This window comes from Henckelia pumila, chromosome 4, assembly GCF_033568475.1.
Source record: "Henckelia pumila isolate YLH828 chromosome 4, ASM3356847v2, whole genome shotgun sequence".
NCBI classification, from domain to species: Eukaryota; Viridiplantae; Streptophyta; class Magnoliopsida; order Lamiales; family Gesneriaceae; genus Henckelia; species Henckelia pumila.
The window spans coordinates 102151739-102177696 of record NC_133123.1 but is presented as its reverse complement, the minus strand read 5'-3'; the positions used below and the strand labels follow the sequence as shown (position 1 = coordinate 102177696).

The 25958-nt window shown below is 37.7% G+C and overlaps 1 protein-coding gene across 1 annotated transcript; it reads left to right on the top strand.

Annotated features, from left to right (window-relative positions):
* The first annotated feature begins 19258 nt into the window (after nucleotides 1-19258).
* LOC140861464 (uncharacterized) lies at nucleotides 19259-20001 on the top strand. Its single transcript, XM_073264486.1, has 3 exons — nucleotides 19259-19579; nucleotides 19733-19870; nucleotides 19981-20001. The coding sequence occupies exons 1-3, from the start codon at nucleotides 19259-19261 to the stop codon at nucleotides 19999-20001; spliced, it is 480 nt and encodes a 159-aa protein (XP_073120587.1).
* The last annotated feature ends 5957 nt before the right edge of the window (nucleotides 20002-25958 follow it).

The following is a 25958-nucleotide window of genomic DNA, read 5'->3' as shown; positions in this document are numbered from 1 at the left end:
ATTGGGTACAGTTACGACACATATAGGAGTCGATGCTTTGTTGTCAAGGATTCACCACATACTTGCGAGTGTGGATATCCTATGAAATCTGAGGAGATATTAGTGTGACGAATCTCCGGCCAGAGTACATGATGTGTTTTAAGAAATGGTTTCTTAGTAGCACATGCGATGTCACTATTTGATCTTCAAGATGTATTGCATAGTTATCGAATCTCGAACGACTCTCGATTTACCAATGGTTGTTGATTCGATCGGGATATATGGATGAAGGGACCGTACTGTACGCTAACCAAAATCTATTGGTTCTTGCAGGAACTATCAGTGATACCTAGGGAATCATGGGGCGATGTTGCTAGGCGCTCTTACCATGATTTGATGGGCAAGTCGGAAATTGTTGTTCCGAGTCACAAGGAGTTGTGAGCCCACGGCTAGCTGTATCCCTGAACCATTGAGGGTCATACAAGTAATGGATTTTTAATCCCCTTTGAGATAGTTAAATTTAAAGAGTTAAATTTTATGAACAAAGAAGTGGGACTTCTTATTTAAGAGTAGAGGAGTAAGATTTCCTAAAATGACATAGGGATGGGCATTTTTGGAAATCACTGAATTCGGATTCAGAAAATTTATCTTGACTTTAAAAGGTGCAGAAATGGTTTCTGTGCACATTGGTGAAATTGGTTTATCAATCTGAGTCACGATGAATTTTATATTAATTTCTGAACATGCGGCCTTTGCTTGTCAGGCTTGAACTTATGACTAATGGGCCCTAAGCTGTTAGCAGCCCACATTATAAATAAGTTATTGCAGTACAGAAATTACACAACAGAGGTCACAATTTTCGAAAACCCTAGCTGTTTTTCTCTCTAAGTGGCCGCCCCCCTCTCCCTCTCTGCTCGAAAATTCCAGCCTGTGAATTTTGAATTTGAAGTCTGGTTTAACGGATCAAATTCGTTAATTCTCTTCGTAGAAACTTCTGATAGATTTTCTAGTGCAATCTATTAGAGGGATTCAAATTCTGTTCGTGGACATGATTGAAGAATTGTTCATCCATCAGTTCCTGGGATATACAACAAGAGCAGAGCAATCTGTTGGTGTCCATAACCTCGTTTCGAGATTGGAGGTAAAAATTTAATTGTGATTTAATTTTTACACGCACAATTTAATCGTAAAGTTTTGATACCTATTACGGAATCGTTCCATATAAAATTTTTAAACTTCCGCTGCACCGGGTATCAATTCTGATTGATCTGATCACCGTTCTCCAACAGTGGTATCAGAGCCAGGTTGCTCAGATCAAGCGATTAAATTAATCGATTGTACAAATATTTTAAAGCCTCAGTTTTTTGAAACAAAATAAATTTTTAAAATAAAATTTTTTTCGGGCAAAATACGGGCAGCGATTGGATCGCTGCCCGGGGTAGAGATCGTCGCTGCCCTAGGGGCAGCGACGGGCTGCCCGGCCCGAGCCCCTTTGGGGCGCGGGCAGCCTAGGAGCGTCCCGGGCGGCCCGGAAAAATTAATTTTTATTTTTAAATTAAAATTTTAATATGTTAAAATTCTATTTTTGGTCCGATCGAAAATTGTTTTGATTGGTCCACGAGGCGTCGGATCGAATTGTTTGAGTCCGAAAATTTTAAAATTGATTTTTGGATAAATTTGAATTTTTGGAAAATTTATAGATTTTATCCGTTAAATCAGATTTTATGAAATTAATTATTTTTGGTACAATTGATGATAAGATATGATCTTATGGAAATATTGAGTAAAATATGATTTTATGTATAAAATTGGATTTTATATGTAAAATATGATTTTATTTGATAAAAAGATAAAATATGATTTTGTATGTAAAAAAAGATTTTATAAATGGAATATGATTTTATCCTTTTAATTTAAATTGCCATTGCATGTTATCCAATAAATTAATTTTGAATTAAATATTATTGGATAAGGATGATCGATTGCCATGACCAATTTTGTAGGTGTATGTTAGGAATTTACATTTGTTTTTATTGTTGTTGGATTTATTAATGGGCCTGGTTTATGGTCCAATATGAATTGTCATATGTAATAAAAGTGGGCCTGCTTTATGGCCCGTTCCCACCCCTTAAAATTTATCCCCTACTTGTCATAGTTATTTATTGTAAATACATTAGACTTAGTGGGAGATGAAGATTTGAAGACGGAGGTGGGCCCAGCAGACAATAAATACTGAAGAAATGTAAATTGAAAGTTCAATGTAATAGGATTGCATTGCATACCTGCATATTACCTAGGATTGGACTTAGACTCGTGATTGGCAACCACGGGTCGATTAGAAATGGAATCGATCATCCTATATAATATATGATATTATCGTTGTATGCATGTTTTAGACTAAATTGTATGAATCCCGCAAGCATACAAATTTTAAATGATGAGACAAATTTTCAAAATTAAAATCCGTCATTTTAAATATGATTTAAAATTGATATCAAGATAAATAAGGGAAATTTAAAATTGTTTAAATGTTCCTACCTTCCATCAACGATCAATGTATGAGATGCTACCCGCGGATACGGTCCGGCTCATATTATTGAAGGGGGCCCGTTTGTCGGAAAGCTGTACATTGGATCGACAAATGTTGTAAGTTGGGTGGAACTCCAATGGGATCGGCTCATATTATTGGGGGATCCACATGGCGACCGTCCATCACAACTTAATATTGATGGGTCATCTTGACATGTCACAATAAACGGCGTCATATTATTGGGCCCTTATTGGACATGAGGTAAAAACGTGGAGGTTGCTTTGGAAGCAATTGGGCTCTACCTTTTGAAAATTATGGTTGGCTGATATTATTCGGGACCATAGTTTGTCAATTGGACTCCATGTTCCCACTAAGGAAAACAGTTTCCCGTTTTCACTAGAGGGTAGTGAAACCGTTAAAATAGTGGGAGTGAGATTCATAAAATAAATTTCGCCTATTTTATGTCTTAGTAAATTAATTAAACAATCACTGATAATTGTCTGTTTCTTTTCAGTATTTCATAAAGATGAATTCGCGCAATCCACTATTCTCTATTCTCGAACAAAATAAACTGACTGGCGCAAACTATACGGAATGGTTCCGTAAGTTGAAGATTGTCTTGACCTCGGAGAAGATGCTCTACGTGTTAGAAAAATCTCCTCCGAAGGAAGCACCAGCTGACATAAGTCCGAAAGAGTTGGCCAAACTTGATACATGGTGGGACCATGATATCAAGGCCAAATGCTATATGCAAGCCTCGATGTCTGATGAACTCCAGAGGCGATTTGAGGACACCGTGAATGCTGCTGACATTCACGTACAACTCAAGGAACTTTTTGGGGCTCAATCGAGAGCTGAAAGGTTCGCTACTGTAAAAGAGCTAATGACGTGTCGCATGCGTGAAGGGACTTCGGTCCGTGATCATGGGGTACGAGTGATTTGGCTCATACAGAAGTTGGTAACGCTTGATTTGGTGTTGGAGCATGAACTCAACGTGGACTTATTACTTCTCTCTCTTCCTTCTTCATTTGACGGATTTGTGGTGAATTTCAATATGAACAAGATATAGGCCTCCCTTGAAGAGATGGTCAATATGCTTGTAACATATGAAGCCACTTTAAAGAAGGATAAACCAGTTCTCTTGGTGGGCTCCTCTTTTTCAGCTAAGAAGGGACCAAGTACAAAGGGTAAGAAACGTTCTGCCCCACCCAAGAAAACCGGACCCGAGAAGAAGAACAAGACAAAGGCTTCAAACATGGAAAAGTCCAAGGAAGTTTGCCATCACTGCAAGAAACCCGGTCATTGGAAACGTAACTGCAAGGAATATCTAGAGCAGTTGCGAACTGCGAAGGGTATGTTCTATATTGAAATAAATGTTTCACTTAATACTACTTCTTGGGTATTGGATACCGGATGTGGATCTCACATTTGCAATGATTTGCAGGTGATGACAAGAAGTCACAAGCTTAGAATGGGTGAGACCCAGCTGAGGCTCGGAAATGGTTCTAGAGTTGAAGCTAAAGCTGTGGGAAATGTTTATTTAATTTTGCAGAACGATTTTAAGTTACTTTTGAGAGATGTTTTATTTGTTCCAGATTTGATTAAAAACATTATTTCTGTTTCTATGCTAGATAGAGATGGTTTTTCTTGCAATTTTGTGAATGGGATTTGCAATATTTACAAGAATGAATGTTTGATTGGAAATGGACAACTTGAAAACGATCTATATAACTTAAAATTAAAAGACGTTCCAATAAATTATGTTGATAAACCGGCAACAACAAACAAAAGGAAAATCGATAGTCAAAACCCGGCAAACCTTTGGCATGCTAGGCTAGGTCATATTTCCTCAAGGAGGATGAACAAGCTAGTGAGAGAGGGCATGTTTGATATGTCTGATATTAACTCTCTACATACTTGTGAGTCCTGCCTGAAAGGAAAAATGACTAAATCTCCTTTTAAGGGGAAACCTGAGCGTAGTCAAAATCTGTTGGATTTGATCCATACAGATGTTTGTGGTCCATTTAGAATTTGTACTCAATTTGGCCACACCTACTTCATTACCTTTACTGATGATTATTCAAGGTATGGGTATTTATATTTAATGAAATATAAGTCTGAAGCATTTGAAAAGTTCAAAGAATTCAAGGCTGAAGTAGAAAACAAGCTAGGTAAAAGTATTAAAGCACTTCGATCGGATCGAGGTGGAGAATACTTAAGTACCGAGTTTTTGGACTATCTGAAAGAGAATGAGATTCTCTCTCAGTGGACTCCTCCTATGACACCTCAGCTGAATGGTGTATCGAAGCGTCGTAATCGAACTTTGTTGGACATGGTTCTATCCATGATGAGCTTCACTGAGCTTCCACCTTCGTTTTGGGGCTATGCGCTTGAAACGGCGGTGTTGTTGTTGAACAACGTCTACACCAAGGCAGTGGACAAAACACCATACGAGTTATGGAATGGCAAAGCTCCTAAGTATTCGTACTTGAGGATTTGGGGATGTCCTGCTTACGTGAAGCAGACAGTGGGAGATAAGTTGGATAGTCGATTCACCTTATGTTATTTTGTAGGGTATCCAAAGAATTCAATCGGATATTATTTCTATCATCCTGCTGAAACAAAGGTGTTTGTTTTAAGGAATGCCACCTTCTTGGAGAAGGAGTTCTTATTGGATAAGAAAGGGGAGATGATGGAACTCGAAGAAATTCGAGAAGAACCCGAAATACAAAATAATGATCCTACACCTCAGGAACCAATGATGGACATTGCTATACCTAGAAGATCCGAGAGGACTTCTAGACCTCCTATTCGATATGGTCTTCTTCTTGAAGGGGATCAAGATGAACCCGACGTTGGATGTGATCCAAGAAACTTCAAGGAAGCAATTTCTGATGCGGATTCAAATTTATGGCTTGAAGCTATGCAGTCGGAAATAGATTCGATGCATACAAACCAAGTTTGGTCTTTAGTAGATCCTCCCGATGGAATTGTTCCAATAGGGTGTAAATGGATCTACAAGAGAAAGCTTGGGCCTGATGGTAAGGTATTGACCTACAAGGCACGATTGGTGGCGAAAGGTTATACTCAAAGACAAGGAGTTGACTATGATGAAACCTTTTCACCAGTTGCAATGTTCAAGTCCATAAGAATCCTTATTGTCATAGCTGCTTGGTATGACTATGAGATATGGCAAATGGATGTGAAGACTGCATTTCTTAATGGAAACATTAAGGAAGAGATCTATATGATGCAGCCTGAGGGATACACATCCATGGGAAGCGAGCATAAGGTATGCAAGCTTCAGAGATCGATCTATGGTCTCAAACAAGCATCAAGAAGTTGGAACCAGAAATTTGATGAAACAATAAAGGATTTTGGTTTCATCAAGAACCCGTAGGAACCATGCGTGTACAAGAAAGTAGTTAAGGATGCTGTGACATCCTTAGTACTTTATGTTGATGACATCCTACTCATTGGGAATGATGTAGGGATGTTGCAGTCAACAAAAATATGGTTATCAGGTAGATTCTCGATGAAGGATTTGGGTGAGGCATCCTATATTCTAGGGATACAGATCTATAGAGATAGATCTAAGAGAATGATAGGACTCACTCAATCAACCTACATCGACACCATATTGAAACTGTTTTCAATGGATGGGTCCAAGAGAGGACATCTACCTATGTGTCATGGAGTTTCTCTATCCAAGTCTATGTGTCCCAAGACTGATGAAGAGATAGAGAAAATGACACATGTACCATATGCGTCAGCCATAGGTAGTATCATGTATGGGATGATATCTACCAGACCGGATGTAGCATTTGCTCTGAGTGTCACGAGCAGATATCAAGCTAATCCCGGTCAAATGCATTGGAAAGCCGTGAAGGACATTCTTAAGTAATTACGAAGGACTAAGAATATGTTCATGGTATATGGAGGAAGAGAACTGAAATTGGAAGGCTATACCGACTCTAGCTTCCAAAGTGACGTGGATGACTCGAAGTCAACCTCTGGATTTGTGTTCATGCTCAATGGCGGTGCTGTCTCTTGGAAGAGTTCCAAGCAGGACACCACAGCGGATTCCACCACTGAGGCAGAATACATTGCGGCATCAGCTGCTGCTAAAGAGGCCGTTCGGATGAGGAATTTCGTCCAAGAGTTGGGCGTTATTCCTGAAGTTGTTGGTCTAGTCCCGGTGTACTGTGACAACACGGGTGCCGTTGCTCAGGCAAAGGAACCAAGGTCTCATCAAAGATCCAAACACGTACTGAGGAAATACCACATCATCCGGGAGATCGTGGAAAGAGGAGACATCACTGTCGAGAGAGTGGCCTCTGCAGACAATATCGCTGATCCACTTACTAAGCCCTTACCAGGACCATTATTTGACAAACATCGCGAAGCAATGGGTCTACGTAGTATGACTAGTTGGCTTTAGGGCAAGTTGGAGATTGAAAGAGTGGGTGCCCGGTGAGCCAACTTGTGGCTAAGGGCTTTGATGACTCTATGTATAAACAATCTTTTGTTTAATATAATTTACACTTTTATAATGGCAATGACTTTATCTTTCTTCATATTGTTATATTGTGATATACTATTGTTGTTTTGATAAAGACCTTGAATATACTATAGTGTATGTAAGATGTGGTAGTGCATGGGGATGACTATCATGAAACACATCTTATAGTCACTGTATATTCTAAACAGTTCCTAGTCGATTGAGCCGTCCGTTAATAAGGATAAGGATCGCTCGAGATTGAGACTAGCATTTGCGATGCCGAGTACCACGTTTCATTGGTATGGAACATAGATATGTTCAAAGCATGCAAATGGATATTCATACGATGAATGATCGAACTACCCTATCCGGACTTTCCAAGTGGTTATCACTTATCGAGTGGATAAAGTCCGCGGTTTTGGTTGTACACCATTAGTCCTTACTACTTGAAACATCATTGAGACTCTATATGCTAGTACTGTACTTTGACTCGTTTACCGACTTTATCGGGGTCATCAGGAGTCGGGATTGGGTACAGTTACGACACATATAGGAGTCGATGCTTTGTTGTCAAGGATTCACCACATACTTGCGAGTGTGGATATCCTATGCAATCTGAGGAGATATTAGTGTGACGAATCTCTGGCCAGAGTACATGATGTGTTTTAAGAAATGGTTTCTTAGTAGTACATGCGATGTCACTATTTGATCTTCAAGATGCATTGCATAGTTATCGAATCTCGAACGACTCTTGATTTACCAATGGTTGTTGATTCGATCGGGATATATGGATGAAGGGACCGTACTGTACACTAACCAAAATCTATTGGTTCTTGCAGGCACTATCAGTGATACCTAGGGAATCATGGGGCGATGTTGCTAGGCGCTCTTACCATGATTCGATGGGCAAGTCAGAAATTGTTGTTCCGAGTCACAAGGAGTTGTGAGCCCACGGCTAGCTGTATCCCTGAACCATTGAGGGTCACACAAGTAATGGATTTTTAATCCCCGTTGAGATAGTTAAATTTAAAGAGTTAAATTTAATGAACAAAGAAGTGGGACTTCTTATTTAAGAGTAGAGGAGTAAGATTTCCTAAAATGACATAGGGATTGGCATTTTTGGAAATCACTGAATTCGGATTCAGAAAATTTATCTTGACTTTAAAAGGTGCAGAAATGGTTTCTGTGCACATTGGTGAAATTGGTTTATCAATCTGAGTCACGATGAATTTTATATTAATTTCTGAACATGCGGGCTTTGCTTGTCAGGCTTGAACTTATGACTAATGGGCCCTAAGCTGTTAGCAGCCCACATTATAAATAAGTTATTGCAGTACAGAAATTACACAACAGAGGTCACAATTTTCGAAAACCCTAGCTGTTTTTCTCTCTAAGTGGCCGCCCCCCTCTCCCTCTCTGCTCGAAAATTCCAGCCTGTGAATTTTTAATTTGCAGTCTGGTTTAACGGATCAAATTCGTTAATTCTCTTCGTAGAAACTTCTGATAGAATTTCTAGTGCAATCTATCAGAGGGATTCGAATTCTGTTCGTGGACCTGATTGAAGAATTGTTCGTCCATCAGTTCCTGGGATATACAACAAGAGCAGAGCAATCTTTTGGTGTCCATAATCTCGTTTCGAGATTGGAGGTAAAAATTTAATTGTGATTTAATTTTTACACGCACAATTTAATCGTAAAGTTTTGATACCTATTATGGAATCGTTCCATATAAAATTTTTAAACTTCCGCTGCACCGGGTATCAATTCTGATTGATCTGATCACCGTTCTCCAACAAAATCTTCCAAAGCTGGGCTAGATTTCAGTACATCAACTGCATACACCAAAAATCCTTCTGCACCTCTCTGTAGAAAACGAGTCATAGATAACACTGAAATCAAAGGAATTCTAGATCGAGAACCCTTACCAAAGAATTTCTACTCGTCTGCCATTTCAGGTCTGAACCTGACAACTTTCTGAAAACAATCGACTGTTGCCCTGTACTTGGTTAAAGCATCTATACCGACAATACAATCAAAATCTGACAGTCCAAGCACAATACAGTCAAATTCTAGAAAATTTCCCTCAAAACAGAGCTCACTGTTCCTGACTAATCTGACAGAAACAATTCCCCCACCCAAAGGTGAAGTAACAGCTACCACTGTAGGCAACAATTCAGTTGGCAAAGCATGCAATAATACAAATTTCTCAGAGATAAAGGAATGGGAAGCACCTGTATCTATCAAAACATGAGCAGAATGACCAAAGATCGAACAGTTACCTGCTATAACATCATCAGGTGCTGCCTGAGCCTGATCCTCTGTCAATGCAAAGACTCGTGCCTGCTGTCTCGGAGGCTGATTTGCACTGGTACTACCTCCATGTCTGTTCTGCTGCTGAGGCTGGAAAGAGTGCACTGCAGAAGACTGCCTCTCAGGCTGAGCTGCAGATCTAGACGAACTCCCACTCTGAGCTCTATATCTGTTACGCTGTGGGCACACTTTAGAGAAGTGTCCCGGTTGCTGACAGGTGTTAAAATTTCCAAAGACTCCCACACACTGATCCGGTGAGTGTCTTCCTCCACACTTGCTGCAGTACGAGGATGATGACCCAGAACTCGGTCCTGAACCGAATTGCTTCGAACCACTGGAACTGGACGAACTGTTTCCTTGCCTCTTGAACTGTTTACCTCTTGCTTTGTACTGATCATTTCTGTTTCCCTCACTGCTACCACCGTCATACCTCTGCTGCTGGTTCTGATGTTGAGGTGGCTGATTCTGGTACTGAGATGGTTGGTTCTGATACTGCCTCTGCTGCTGAGGTGCCCCCTGATTACCTCTTTGCCTCCACAAGCCTGCTTCTGCTCCCTTTGCGTAATTCATGTCATCCGCAAAGTTGCTAGGCCTGTTGGTGTTAACCAACGTGAAGACATCGGGGTTCAACCCGTTGATGAACTGATCTGCCTTATCTTCTTCATCTCCGGCAATTAGCAGTGCAAAACGCAACAGACTATCGAACTTAGCCACGTACTCTTCAATGTTCAGATTCCCTTTCTTCAGATTTGCAAACTCTGCTCCCTTATCCTTACGATATGAGATAGGGAAAAACCGCTTATAAAACTCAGATTTAAAAAGAGTCCAAGTAACCTCTGTACCTCTACTCTCAAATGCTTTCTTTGTCATGATCCACCAGCTCTTAGCACCACCATGCAGTTGATGAATTACTAACCTGATTCGGCGGTCATCTGTGTAGTCAATGGAATCAAACAACTGATCCATATCATCCAACCAACTTTCACAGTCAACTGGATTTTCTGAACCCATCAACAACGGCGGATTGAACGACTGAAACCTCTTCAGCAAGGTTTCCATAGGAGTCGCTGAAGCATCCAACTGATCAACTTCAGTGCTAGCTTGCTCAGTCGCAGGGATAACTGGTGGTGTGTTTCTGTTTATCACTCGAAGAGGACCCATCTGATAATCAAAGGTTAGGACACGAGATATCTCAATCGCTACAATCAGTGCCCTTACAACCGCTTGGAATACCGGATACCAGTCGATAACAGAAACAATTATATTTCAAGTAGATCATGCTTTATAAATTAAATCACATAATCATGTAATTCGATAATTCTCAATAATAAAGCATGCTCGCATGGAATTAAGTACATAGTTAAAATAATTCAAACACATGCGAGGAGCCAATACACGCAGACTCGATCTACCCGCTCACTCTAGTTCGACCAAGAATCTTAACTCTCTGATACCACTTAATGTGAGACCTCGGTTCTAAACATCTAATTAAGGAGTAAACAATAATTAAGCATCCAAGATCTAAGAACTAAAAGCAAAGCAAAGGAAAAAAAAAATTTAAAAGAGGGCCGCGCTCGGGCGGCCAAAAACCGCCGCTCGAGCGCACCCTGGACAGAGGCGCTACTGGTCTCGGGGTGGGGTGCGCTCGGGCTGCTAAAAATTGCAGCTCGGGCACCCCCTACAGCAAAAACAGAACAGCAGAAAAACATGCTTTGCAACTCCATCTAAAACTATTCCAATGCAATCCAAATCAACACATACATTATAAATGTAGTTCCTCCGATTAATACATGAAGTTCTAGAGTTTAACAACTACTCCAAAATAGAACATGCCATGATAACAGCACGGCAAAGCTTGCATGTCAATACAACATAATAACGAAGTTCGATATCTAAACATGTTCTAACAACACTAAGTAGACATGCTGACACGACTTCTAAACCGAGTCTCACTGCTACAACTTTCTCTCGGAGCTAACCATGCCTCTTCTGACTTGATCCTGCCCCACCTGTTGCCAAGTACACATACAAAACAAAGCAACAGCCGGATAACCGGTGAGAACGACATTCCCAGTAAAAGCAACATAACAATTTATACAACAATCAACATGCTTTCAATACAACAATTAGATTAATAACAACGTAATGAATGCATGTCTTTTAAACCGGGATATCAATCTGATAAACGAGGGATTGCTGTTGTGCTTTTGGGATCCCGAGGATAATATCACGTAACAACTCACCGACCCTCCCAATCGAGGTGGTGCCACGTATCCCACTCCTCTAGACTTTGAGCAACCATAATGAGTATGCTAGCACTAGGCGAAATACTACAACCTAGGCCACTCAATCATAGTTCCCAAACGTCTAAACAAAAAGGGCGGTTCTGCCCGCTGAAAACAAGATTGGCTCAAGATGAATGCATAACATAAATATAACACATAAGTCATTTAACAAAATCCAATACAATCAAACAAGACACAAGTTCCTCATTAGAACAAGTGTAAATGCAAGTATGTGATTTCAAAGGGAAAACTCGAGAACCACAGTCCCGAGTATTCTATCCCGCTACGATGACTGTTTTTTACCTTTCAATGCAGTAGCTTCCAACTCTGGATACGCTACAAAAGAGACTGTATCAACAACTATACAATCTAACAACAACAAGGCAATGGTTCAAGGAAATGCTCTATACCGTTCTTTGTTCAAATCTCGGAAACGATCAAACAGCTGCTAACTCTGGGCTTGATACCTCCAAACGAATCTGTACGGAGACAAAAGAATGATCAATAACCAAGATCAACTTATAAGCCAAGTTCCAACAACTCAAAAACGGTTCAAAATCCCCAAAACTCAAACCGACGGCATAACGGCTATAACTGAACAAACCGGCAACGCAGACGGCAGTTCAATACCTATATCAACTCAACTCAATGCTAATACAACAACAACAAGGCAAACCCAACACATCTCAAAACTCACATTTTCGAAAATAGCTTCCAAAAATCATAACAATTCCGAACGTCGCTCTATTTCAAAACCGACAGATAATAAACGGTCAGAACTCCGTCAAGAACAACATACTAGAATCTAAATCGATTCTAACAACCTCCAAAAATCAAAACATATCTGATCGGAGAAATACTTACGGTATAATGGAGCTCTCACTGCTGTGATCACTAATCTGCCTTCAGAATTAATTTCTAACGGCCGGATCGAGCTCGGGAGGAAATCTGGAAGCTTGAAATCCAAAAGAGGCGTTTCAATGGAGGTTCACGGTCTTGGAGAGGAAGATGGATGCTTCTCCAATTAAAATCTATGTGTAGATAATATATAAAAATCAATATTTGCGTTTTAGTCCCTGAAATTTCCAAAATTTGCAAAAAGGACCTTGATCAAAATCAAACCGGCTCGGGAACTCTGTAATCTCTGATTAACTCAAATAAATTCACTTAAGATAAAAACGGGGCTTTACAGGTTATACCTGATGATGCGGAGCTCGGGAATGATATTCTTTCTCAAGCTCACAGGAGTTGATTATCAGTTCATCCTGGAAGTATGAAAATTTATAAGGACTTGCGAACAAGATTCTGGTGGAAGGGGATGAAGCAGAGTGTGTATCAATTTGTTTCTCGATGTCTTGTTTGTCAATAGTTCAAGGCTGAACACCGACGACCAGATTGATTACTGCAGAATCTTGAGATTCCTGAATGGAAGTGGGAGCATGTGACTATAGACTTTGTCACCCACTTGCCTATGACTTCACGTCAGTGAGATGCTATCTGGGTCATTGGTGACCGTTTGACGAAATCAGCACACTTCATTCCTTACAACAGGGAGTATTCTTATGATCGCATGGCACGCTTATACATCCATAAGATAGTGCGATTGCATGGGATTCCAGTGAGCATAGTTAGTGACCGAGATCCTTGGTTTACCTCACATTTTTGGGGTAATTTTCAGCAGGCATTGGGTACCACTCTAAGTATGAGCACTGCATATCATTCGGAGACTGATGGGCAGTGACCGGCTAAATCGGTGTGATATAAATCTACTGGCAAGCGTACCAGGTCAAGTAATAGTAAAGTGGACAGAGAGTCCAAGTATCGATCCCACAAGGACTGTTGTCAATTCTCAAGAATTAATTATTTTACTTAATCTAGACAAAATAATAAAAAATAATTTTATTTAAATAAAACAAGAAAAAAAAATAAAAACTGCTTAAGAAATAAGAATAAAAATAACTGAAGATAAAAATAATTAAAACAGAGACAACCAAGACACACGTAGGTACCGAACAAATCATGTAACATGTAGTTGATTCAGGACTCAGATTTAATCTTAATTCACGTGAATTCTCCTAATTTGTTCAAAGAACTATTTTTAGAACAATCAAACCTATTCAAATATTGATGAACTAATCTTTCGTAATTCTAATCAAATTTGAATGCATTAAATATTTGTGAAAATTCAGTTTACACCCAAACCGCACACTGAAACCTAATTCTATTTTTAGTCGGCTTTACAATATGTTAATTATCAGAGTGATCAAAATCAATACCTCCTCTGTCGACTTGAAATCGATTAACATGCAAGCAAACAGTTGATCAGACTATTCACAAGACAAATATAAATCTGACAATCAATAAAATAAAATCAACTCTGAAAAATCCCAAACAAACATTCAAGTTTTCTACATAAATTTGTTCGGCCCAATCACGCCGTCTTGGTTGAAAATAAACTACTCAATAATTGAAACTAGAATTAAAAAATAAAATAAAATAAAGAAATAAAAAGAAAAGAAAAGAGAAATCTTCTCTCCCAAGCCTTGTAGCCGCCTCCCTGGGGTTGTCTGCGTTTTGGAACTTCAGAACCCCCAAAAATATGTTATATCTTGTATATAAATGGTTCGAAACGCCTACCAGTTAATTTCCTCACAAGAAGGATTTTTCGAAACACATATGACCCCGTAACATGCGCGCGCGCGCGGAATAGGCCTCGCGCACGCGCAGAAGTAAAAAACAGAGGTCTGAACATGCAACTCGCGCGCGCAGTACAAATTTTCTACGCCGAGCAACGATTTTCAAAAATTCATATCTCAAGATCTAGCCGTCGGATCGAGCTGAAATTTGGACAGCAGCTTGAAAACATCTTGAACTTTAATCTGACTGGTGGAGATTGGATTTGGATTCCTGTAAATTTAAATTTTATTTTTTGAACAAAGCTGCTCCGTAATTCACTCTTCAACAATTCATTTTCCTACATAATTGACCCGGGGAGTGAAATACACACACATGCACTAAAACACATAAAAAACATAAAAATAATATGAATGCACATAAAAAAGACATAAACAAAATTAACCCGGGGAGTGAAATACACACACATGCACTAAAACACATAAACCTACATAAATTTTTTCGGCCCAATCACGTCGTCTTGGTTGAAAATAAACTACTCAATAATTGAAACTAGAATTAAAAAATAAAATAAAATAAAGAAATAAGAAGAAAAGAAAAGAGAAATCTTCTCTCCCAAGTCTTGTAGCCGCCTCCCTGGGGTTGTCTGCGTTTTGGAACTTCAGAACCCCCAAAAATATGTTATATCTTGTATATATATGGTCCGGAACGCCTACCAGTTAATTTCCTCTCAAAACAAGAATTTTTCGGAATACAAATGACCCCATAACACGCGCGCGCGCGCAGAAGTAAAAAACAGAGGTCTGAACATGCAACTCGCGCGCGCAGTACAAATTTTTTGCGCCGAGCCACGATTGTCAAAAATTCATATCTCAAGATCTAGCCGTCGGATCGAGTTGAAATTTAGACAACAGCTTTCAAACATCTTGAACTTTAATCTTACAGGTGGAGATCGGATTTGGGGCTTTTTAACATTAAATTTGATTTTTTGAACAAAGCTGCTCCGTAATTCACTCTTCAACAATTCATTTTCTTACAAAATTAACCCGGGGAGTGAAATACACACACATGCACTAAAACACATAAAAAACATAAAAATAATATGAATGCACACAAAATAAACATAAACCTATCACGAAATAATGCATACAAAATGCACTTATCAACACCCCCATACTTAAACCTTTCTCGACCTCGAGCAAGACATACCAAAAAAAAATATGCAAACAATGACTTAAGTAAGAATGAATCATGAACAACATAGCCTCCGATAAGTTTCAACTTCAACAACTAAAAACCATAAAAACTTTTGATTTTTTACAATACACTGTCAGTTTAACGTAAACGTGTGTGTGTGTCATGTCATTCCAGCTTCATGCAACTTCAAAAGACTCTGTCCTAAGAATGCTTAGCAACCTATGACAATTCAATGCAAGTATCACAATCCAGCACTCCGTCATCTCAACAATCCCAAACAAAAACATGCATTTTCTTGAGATTAATTCCGTACCTCCGGATTTTGCAATTAGTTTTTTTTATGCCCCAATAATTACCCGCAAACTTAGCTACAACTAAGATAGGATTCGAATTTCAATCCCCTCATCTATATCCCGGATGGAGCATCAATCTCATTTAACCCGCAAACTTAGCTATGGAACAAAGATTAGGATTTCAATCATTGTCCAAGCCCGGATGGAATTGTTATTTTAAATTTTCAAAAATTTTAACCCCATGAGATCTGCATACTTAGTCAAGAACAGAGATTAGGATTTCAATCTCTGCTCGTAACCCGGATAGAGTTAATTTAATTTTCAACAAAAGTTTTTTCAAAAATTTTATAGGTACGCCCAAGATCATACATGCAATGTCTAACAACTATCAAGAATCCAAAGCACTATCATGATCAACAAACACCTATTGTCATGCAATGATCAAGCAAACACGAACTTCATCAATTACATCGCTACACTACACTAGTCTAACATGCGTGCTTAAAAAGATTCACGATTCAACCAACAGTTTCTCATGTTCAATCAAAAGCAACATTTTTTAAATATTTTTTTTTCAACTCTATTATCATCGGCTATTATGACTCATCCTACTCATGCAATACAAAAAAAACAACAAAAATGAACGAGATGCAAACAAACACAAAACATTACTAATGCAACACAAGCACAAAAAAAAATAAAAATAAACTAGTCTACCCCCCATACTTATCCAAAGAATTGCCCTCAATGCTTCAGAATAATGAACAGAATGCGAAACAAACACACAATTGCAAAGACGAACAAAAACACATGAGAACAAAAATAACACTCTCCTGGTTTTCGATTCATCCTCTTCCTTCTTGGCAGTATCAGCTGGGACAGCAACATCAGACTGTGTATATCGGCAAGCTCGACAAACTGACATAGAAAAAAAACAAAAATTCAAATAAAAAGAAACATAAACAAATATTAAAATAAAGAGCAAGAAAAAGAACACTGGGTTGCCTCCCAGTCAACGCTAAGTTTATAGTCTACAGCCCGACTATGCAGAAGCAACCATTAAAGAGCGGTTGCCGCCCATAGTAAGAATCATACGACTCTACGTACGGGTCTTGATTTCCTTCGCCCTCAAGATTGGCGTGATATTGACAATTTAAGCTTGTCGGTCCAACAACTCTCAGTCGGAACTGATTAGTTTGGAAGGAGACTCGGATTGCAGGTTGAAGCTCATGGAGGATGGAATATTTTGGAGGTGGCGTCAATGGCAAGAAAGAATCTTCTAACGGTGTACATGGAACGACCATTGACGAGGTAAAATCTGTAGCCTTGTATGTTTTTTCCTCCTCCAAGTCCACTATTGGCTCTTCTTCACAAGAAAATTCCTCAAAAATTATTTTTTCATGTGCTGGCTCAGTTACTTCACTCTCTTGGCAGATCTCAAAAATTGGTTCTCTAAGAAGCGCAATATGTTCATCTAAAAGACTCCAAGACTTGATACGGCTTTCTAAGAATTTATTTGTCTCTGTCTGTTGCCGCAAAAGATTATCCAACTGAGCCGTATAATATTCAGAACACCCTACACACTCTTCTTGACTCTCTGGTGGTTGGTTTGCAAAATTTTTAGAGTTGATATCTGGAGGATATTTGTGACTCCAACCTTGCAATGAAGGATCACAATATCAATGGTAGTCAAAATCTGCCATATCATTTAACAAATGCATCGCACTGTCTTCATCTCTTCTAAAAAATTGACTGCCAGTGGCCAAAGCTCCAGAATCTACCCAACTTCTTGTAATCTCATCCAAACCACCATAAAAAATTTTAGTGAGGGTGTAAGTCGAAAACTGATGGCATTGAAATCTGTTCGCCAAATCATTGAATCTCCCCCAAGTAGCATAGAAATGCTCCAAATATTGTTGGCCAAACCTTGTAAACACCTGTCGATGATTCATCTCCAAGTACCTCACAAGTAAGAAACAATAAAATTAAGATTAAAAAATTAAGAAAGGGAACGAAAATATAGAAAAAAAAAAATCTAGTCTCAAGCAAATAATCTATCCTAATATTAACTAAACAGTCCCCGGCAACGGCGCCAAAAACTTGACCGGCTAAATCGGTGTGATATAAATCTACTGGCAAGCGTACCAAGTCAAGTAATAGTAAAGTGGATAGAGAGTCCAAGTATCGATCCCACAAGGACTGTTGTCAATTCTCAAAAATTAATTATTTTACTTAATCTAGAAAAAATAATAAAAAACAATTTGATTTAAATAAAACAAGAAAATAAAATAAAAACTGCTTAATAAATAAGAATAAAAATAACTGAAGATAAAAATAATTAAAACAGAGACAACCAAGACACACGTAGGTACCGAACAAATCATGTAACATGTAGTTGATTCAGGACTCAGATTTAATCTTAATTCACGGAAATTCTCCTAATTTGTTCAAAGGACTATTTCTAGAACAATCAAACCTATTCAAATATTGATGAACTAATCTTTCGTAATTCTAATCAAATTTGAATGCATTAAATATTTGTGAAAATTTAGTTTCCACCCAAACCGCACACTGAAACCGAATTCAATTTCAAGTCGGTTTTACAATATGTTAATTATCAGAGTGATCAAAATCAATAACTCCTCTGTCGACTTGGAATCGATTAACATGCAAGCAAATAGTTTATCAGACTATTCACAAGACAAATATAAATCTGACAATCAATAAAATAAAATCAACTCTGAAAAATCTCAAACAAACATCCAATTTTTCTACATAAATTTGTTCGGTCCAATCACGCCGTCTTGGTTGAAAATAAACTACTCAATAATTGAAACTAGAATTAAAAAATAAAATAAAATAAAGAAATAATAAGAAAAAAAAAAAAAGAGAAATCTTCTCTCCCAAGCCTTGTAGCCGCCTCCCTGGGATTGTCTGCGTTTTGGAACTTCAGAACCCCCAAAAATATGTTATATCTTGTATATATATGGTCCGGAACGCCTACCAGTTAATTTTCTCTCAAAACAAGGATTTTTCGGAACACATATGACCCCGGAACACGCGCGCGCACGCAGAAGTAAAAAACAGAGGTCTGAACATGCAACTCGCGCGCGCGCGAGCTTTATTCTCGCGCGCGCGCAGTACAAATTTTCTGCGCCGAGAGACAATTTTCAAAAATTTATATCTCAAGACCTAGCCGTCGGATCGAGCTGAAATTTGGAAAGCAGCTTTAAAACATCTTGAAATTTTATCTGATTGGTAGAGATCGGATTTGGATTTTCTAAAATTAAATTTGATTTTTTGAACAAAGCTACTCCGTAATTCACTCTTCAACAATTCATTTTCCTACAAAATTAACCCGGGGAGTGAAATACACACACATGCACTAAAACACATAAAAAACATAAAAATAATATGAATGCACACAAAATAGACATAAACCTATCACGAAATAATGCATATAAAATGCACTTATCAGGCAGTCTGAACGGACGATTCGTACGCTTGAGGACATGTTGTGTGCTTCGACGATGGGTTTTGCTTTGTCTTGGCAGGATCAGTTACCTTTGATCGAATTTGCCTACAACAGTTATCACTGCAGTATTGATATGGCACCTTTCGAGAAATTTTATGGTCGACGATTTTGTACTCCGTTATTCTGGGATGAGGTAGGAGAACGGCAAGTTGAGGGTCCAGAAATGGTGCAATGGATTGTAAACAAGGTAGATTTGATCAAGAGGAGGATTAAAATTGCTCAGGATAGACAAGCCAGTTATGCTAATATTCACCGCATGTCACTTCATTACGAGCCTGGTGAATATATTTTTCTGCGAGTTTCACCTTTCAGGAAGGTGATGAGGTTCGGTTTGAAAGGCAATTTATCACCTCGATACATTGGACCTTTCCAGATACTGTAGAATATTGGAGATGTTTCTTATCGGTTGGCATTACCTCCATATCTTTCCAGTATTCATGATGTTTTTCACGTGTCATTACTTTGACAGTGCATAGCTGATGATTCACATATTATCCATCCTACTGACGTTCAGCTAGAGCCAGATCAGTCTTATGTTGAACGACGACTTTGTATTCTAGATAGGAAGGAGAAAGTGCTTCGGAACAAGGCTATACCACTTGTGATGGTACAGTGGCAGCGCCAAGGCGTCGAAGAAGAAACTTGGGAGACCGAGAGCCGTTTGCGAGTAGAATATCCTGAGTTGCTTTCTTTGTATTATTGATTACCATGTATCAGTGTAATTACAGTTTGTTGTAATAAAACATGGTTTGATGTTTCATAATATTATCTTGATTTTTCTTTAGATTTTATTTCACGGACGAAATATCTAAAGGTGGGAAAAATGTAGTAACCCAGATTTTATTTTAAGATAATAATATGATAAACATGATTAAGACTTAGTATTTAACCAATTCAAGAGCTTAATCGGGCTTCATAAGCAAGAATTGGACTTCCAAAATTTGTCCAAGATCGGACGGTCCGAACACAGTTCGGACGATCCGAACCCTGTGAATCCGAAGCTCCGGTGATGAGCATATTTACTTCGGAGTTAAGTCAGGATCGGACGATCCAAACCCTATTCGAACGGTCTGAACTCCTTCAGCCAACAATGCACGATGATTAAGCCATGAGTTTTGACAAGTGTTGAACATAGACCAGTTTGGATGGTCCGATCCCGAATTCGGACGCTCCAAACCTGACGTGTCACACATGCAAGCAGGGAGTTGGATCGGACGCTCTGAACCCGAGTTCAGAGGCTCCGAACGTGGCCGAGTTTGGGGGCTATAAATAGGGGTCATTTGTATTCATTTTAAATTACGAATTCCCAAGTTTCCTTCTTTAGTTATATAGTGTAAGTTATACACTTGAGGGCCCTATCGGTTTATAAAGAGGTTCTGGAATAACAGGATGTTGTTATAGTCCTCCAGAACTAGCGACTCCAAAGGACTGACTACGGACGAAGATATGGTCCAGGAATCTTATTAAGTTTTGGGAGTACTTATTAGATTAGTTAAGGCTTATAGAACTTGTATAGTGATACGGTGAACTTTTGAATATAAGCTTGGAACATAGGTCCTACTAGACTTGAACTAAACTAGAGGTACGTACACATTTACTGAGATTTCCAGCGAGTATACATGTTTATATGTTGCATTTTCTTGGCATTATTATGTAGCATGATATATGTTTTACTGCTTTCCATATTCATATGTGATGTGCACATACACTTTGAGCCTGTACCTTGATATACCTTGATTATAGAGCCGCTCAGCTCTGTTCTTATATATAGTCTGTCACTGGGAGTACCGCGACGGCGGGGACATGTATGTCTGATTACTCCGGTGTATTATACGAGTGTGGTTGTACCCAGAGGTTGATCCGCGAGGTTGCAACACTCATATGGCACCTATACTGAGCATGACTTATCAGATGACCAGTTACCATTCATCACGGTTGCATGCATCATATACTTATATTTACTCATGTTTACGTACTGGGCATTAGTCGCTCACGTTCTAGTTGTTATATTGGACACCCTATTCCACGGGGCAGTCGCAGGATGAACGGAGCTAGGAGTTCGAGACAGGATTAGGGAGAAGGAGCCTTGAAGAGTTATTATACAGCAGGATTTGATATAGCTGTATAATATTTACTTTCTAGTTGTTTCGATTTGGTTGTATCACTACAGTATTAAGCCTTGAATTTTTGTACTCAGTTATGTAAATTATGGTTTATGTTTCCGTACGATTTACTCTGTTAAGTGTTTATCTTTTAATTAAGATTAATGCAAGTCATAGTTGCCAGTTAGTATGTGATTCAATGTAGGGTCACTACAAGATTTGAGACAGTAATGACACACAAAAGGATGCTTCCATTGTTTTGGCTTTGGGACAGAAACATTTTTCTCTTGTATAGGTTTCTTACCTTGGGACGCACTGAAGTTTGGTTAGAATTATTGATGCTACTTCCTTCACGAACACTGGTGATTTAGAAGATTCACCAATTTCAAACGCATTGTCTTTAAACCCAATTCCAAACTTATCATCTTTGCCCATAGTTAAAAGAGAATCAAGTTTGTTCGAACTTGAATTAAATCTGGCAAGAGTTGTTTTTGATTTTTCAAGTTCACTATTCAGTAATCCCAATTCCAGGTCTTTCTTGCTCATGAGAACCTCCAGCCTAGCCACAATAGCTTTCAATTCAGTATTTTCTTTGGAGAGAGTTGTGTTCAACTGATTCCTCTTGATCCAATCACTATACAACTCCTCATAGAGTTTTTTGAATGCCTTCCAGAGTATATACTTCAGCTACCTATTTTTCATGATCACTGGAATTATCGTTAGAAGCCACAAGACAAACAGATTTTTGAATTGTGTTGCGCCCAGGTGTTGCAACACCAGAGCCAACACCGAGTGGATTTACCTGAAAATTTCTCTCACCTTCCAGCAAAGCAGTAAAGGAAATAAGATCTACCTATTCATTCTTCTCATGTTCTTCCTCAGAATCCTCATCACTTAGAGAAACATTCATATCTTTCTAATGACGATTGGCACACTCATATACATAGTGTTCATATCCACGACATTCCCTGCATTGAATATTATCAAAATTCTTACTAGAGTACTGATTTTTACTCTCATAATTTGGACTAGGTCCTCGAGTAGTCGCTGGTTTCTGAGGTTTTTCTGAAGTAGGTAGACTAAGAAATTTCAATGGTTGTACACCTTTCTCACTTTTCTTCTTTTCTTTCATCACCTTAAGATAATCACAAATTTTTTTTGTGATCAAGGGAATAGATTCATCTTCTAGATCTGATTCCTTCACTTCCTACTTCATCTCAGAAAAATCATTGTAAGTATCATTAGAGACATGAAAAGCAATGGACTTACCTTTATAATCATCTTCTACTTCCATCTTCATCTCATTTGTGCGAAGAGAGCTGATTAATTCATCCAAACCCATTATAGATGTATCCTTAGATTTATCTACAACACAAAATTTGGTGTGAAATCTTTTTGGGACGGAACGAAGTACTTTGGACACAAGTCTTTTGTTCGAAATAAGATCACCAAGGACAGATGCTTCATTAGCAAGGCTCTTCAATCTAGAATTATATTGCATGATGGTCTCGTTTTCTTCCATTCTCAATTTTTCAAACTTTGAAGTTAAGAGACGCATCCTTTCCTTCTTGACACTTGTCGAGCCTTCACAATAAGTTTAAAGTTTCTCTCAAGCATCCCTTGCACAAACAAGTACCAATAAGATTAAACATATTCATGTCCACAAAAGTAAAAAATAGCATTAATGGCTTTAGCATTATAATTAGATGAAGAGATTTCATCGGTTGTCCATTGTGCTCTTGGTTTGGGTCCACCGCCTTCTTCATCTCTCATTGGCGGTGACCAACCATCGAGAACACGTTGACAGGCCTTGGAATCAATAGATTGTATGTATATGCTCATCATTAGTTTCCATGGGTCGTAATTTGTTTCATCCAAAATTGGTGGACGAATTGCCACATTTGTGTACGCAGTATCCATAACAAACTTATAACACAAACCAGGAACTCAATTAGTAAATTCAAGTGGTGACTCTGATTCCACGTCAAAAACGACGTGTACGTAGTTTGTTATGTAAAAACAGGTAGTGTTGTACTGAGTGTTGTAACACCAACGACAACACAGTGCAGCGAAAATTAAAGCGTAAAATAAAACACAAGTAAATAATTTTGCACGAGTATAAAAACTCGTGCGGGTGCCTTAGGGCTAAATATCACTAGAAAAAGTAAGATCAGTCTTACAAAGCAATACTAGTGATTTTACGAAAAATCAATAAATCCTAAATTTCTCAACAAGTTGAGAAATCAAACTTGTATCCTAAATAAACCAGAGTAAAACAATTAGATGCAACTCCCGCAGCCTAAATTTGAAGAATAGCAAATATCTTCGAACAACATTGTTCCCACAGTATTGTCTCCGATGTCTTCAACACTAACGGCAACACGAGGACAAGCAACAACGAAGGTTGCAAAACCTTGCTTCAGAAATCTTCAATTCTTCAACCGGATTTCTTCAGTAGATGCTTTGAGAATTATAAGTCTGAAGCGTTGTTCTATTTGTGCACAAAATCCCTTTACTTATAGATAAATGTCCACGCATAGAAGAGATTTCCTTGTAGAGTTTTACCAATTAAGGAAACAAGTGTTTATTAGGAATATAACTATTAAGTATAAACACATATATCTTGATAATATTTAATAATCATAAAACTCTTCAATTAGATATCAAGATATAATTTAATCAAGTTAAATATCTATTTTAAATATATTATCAAGATCATAGAATATTTAACCATATCATATCAAATCTTTTGTCTAGAAGGCAAAATTCATATTATAATTAACACGCTTAAGAAAAATATTTTCAAGAAATTAAAATTCCTTTCAATATAAATATATTTAATATATATTTAATATAATATATTATATACGTACATAATATATACTTGTATTTCACTGCACGCATTGCGTGCTCGTACATTTCATTTTTTTAACGAAAAAAATAAATAATAAATTGTAAAATAAAAAAATAATAAAAATATAACGTTTTCCTAAACAAATATTCACAAAAAAATATATATATCATATAAAGTGAGTGTTATTTTTTTAAATAAAATAATATCAAAGGGTACAAAGTGAGCTTTTAATGGCTAGAAAAGAGGAAACCGTATAAAATGACTATTTTGCCCAATAATTTTTGTTTTATTGAAAATTAAGTTAGAAGATAATAATAATTTCAAATCAAGCTTCACCAATTAATTAAAAGTTTGATAATTAGAGGGTCTTTACTTTAATAATATAGTAAGATATGTACACACATATATATATAATCTATTTATATATATATATATATATATATATATATATATATATATATATATGGGGCGGGTACGGGTGGGTTCACCCAAACCCGGGATCCGCCCTAGACCCGTTGATCAGGACCCGCCCCGCCCCGCAACCCGTTTGATCGGGTTTTAACCCGTCCCAGAGAGGACGGATTTCACACGGGGCCATGTTTAAACCTGGTCCATTGTCATCCCTAGGTGAAAAGTGAAATGTCTCCTCTAATTAAAAATTGAACCCTTGATTTGTACATTAATTAATTTCCTAACCTTTCTAATTCAAGCCACAATTTTCGTTCACAAGTCCGTTATTTAATAATAATAATAATAATAATAATAATAATATATGCCCATGATAATTAGATTCCAGGTTTAGAAGAATAATATATGTTGTATATTTTATCATTTTTACTCAAAAAGTACAATTTTTCTTGTAGTATTGAATTAATCAAAATTCGTCGGCAAAAAATTAATAATTTATATATCTAATACGAAGAAGGGCATTTTGGTCATTTAATATAAAACTTATATTATGTTTAGAACTCCTGTAGCTACGGCGAACTTGAGTAAGATTTTGGAAGTTATTATCCAAACTTAGGTAGTTGACTTTCAATTTTACATTTTTTAATTATCGGATTAATTATTTATAATAAATAGACGTCGTACGGAACAAACGTTGTTTAAATTATCCATACCCATATGGTGGTATTGTCCGATCGGCCACTCTTGTGTCACAGCGTATTAAAATAATGTGTATTAGTTGGATATATTTATAATTTATATTATACAGTGGGTGCCGTTGCATATTCTTAAATTTATTACAAAAAGTTTATAGTTAAATATGTTATTTTAAACTCAAGTTAAATGTTTTTTTAATATATAAGTATATAACTATGTGAGAATCAATTATTTGTTTTCTTCTATATATAATATATGCTTTAATGATAAGTTTCTTGTTCCAAATTAACTTCGATGCACACAATCACGCTCGTCGCAAATGAGGTAAATTTTAATAGATGTTTTTTTATGGTAAACTCGTAACTTTATTGAGAATAATCATCCATTACAAGTTGTATCAACCAAAAAGAAAATTCATCATTCACCCATACAAAAGGGAAATGAGAAGAAGAAGCAAAACGAGCTAAATTACGAGCCTCTGAATTAGCCGAATTTCTAACATGAATAAGATCTGAAACCACTGGGCACTTCAAAAACTTTCTGATTTCCTCATCAATAATACCATCATATCCAAGATTCTCCTGATTGTTAGTGACTGCTTGCACTGCCAAAAAAAAATCGATTGTCACTTAAAC

Bases quoted from the DNA above. Each gene is read 5' to 3' on its own strand.
- LOC140861464 (XM_073264486.1), top strand. From the start codon at position 19,259: ATGGGTTTTGCTTTGTCTTGGCAGGATCAGTTACCTTTGATCGAATTT. The intron at 19,580-19,732 runs GTGATGAGGTTC...TTACTTTGACAG, and splicing joins GAGTTTCACCTTTCAGGAAG to TGCATAGCTGATGATTCACA. The intron at 19,871-19,980 runs GTACAGTGGCAG...ACCATGTATCAG, and splicing joins AGGCTATACCACTTGTGATG to TGTAATTACAGTTTGTTGTA.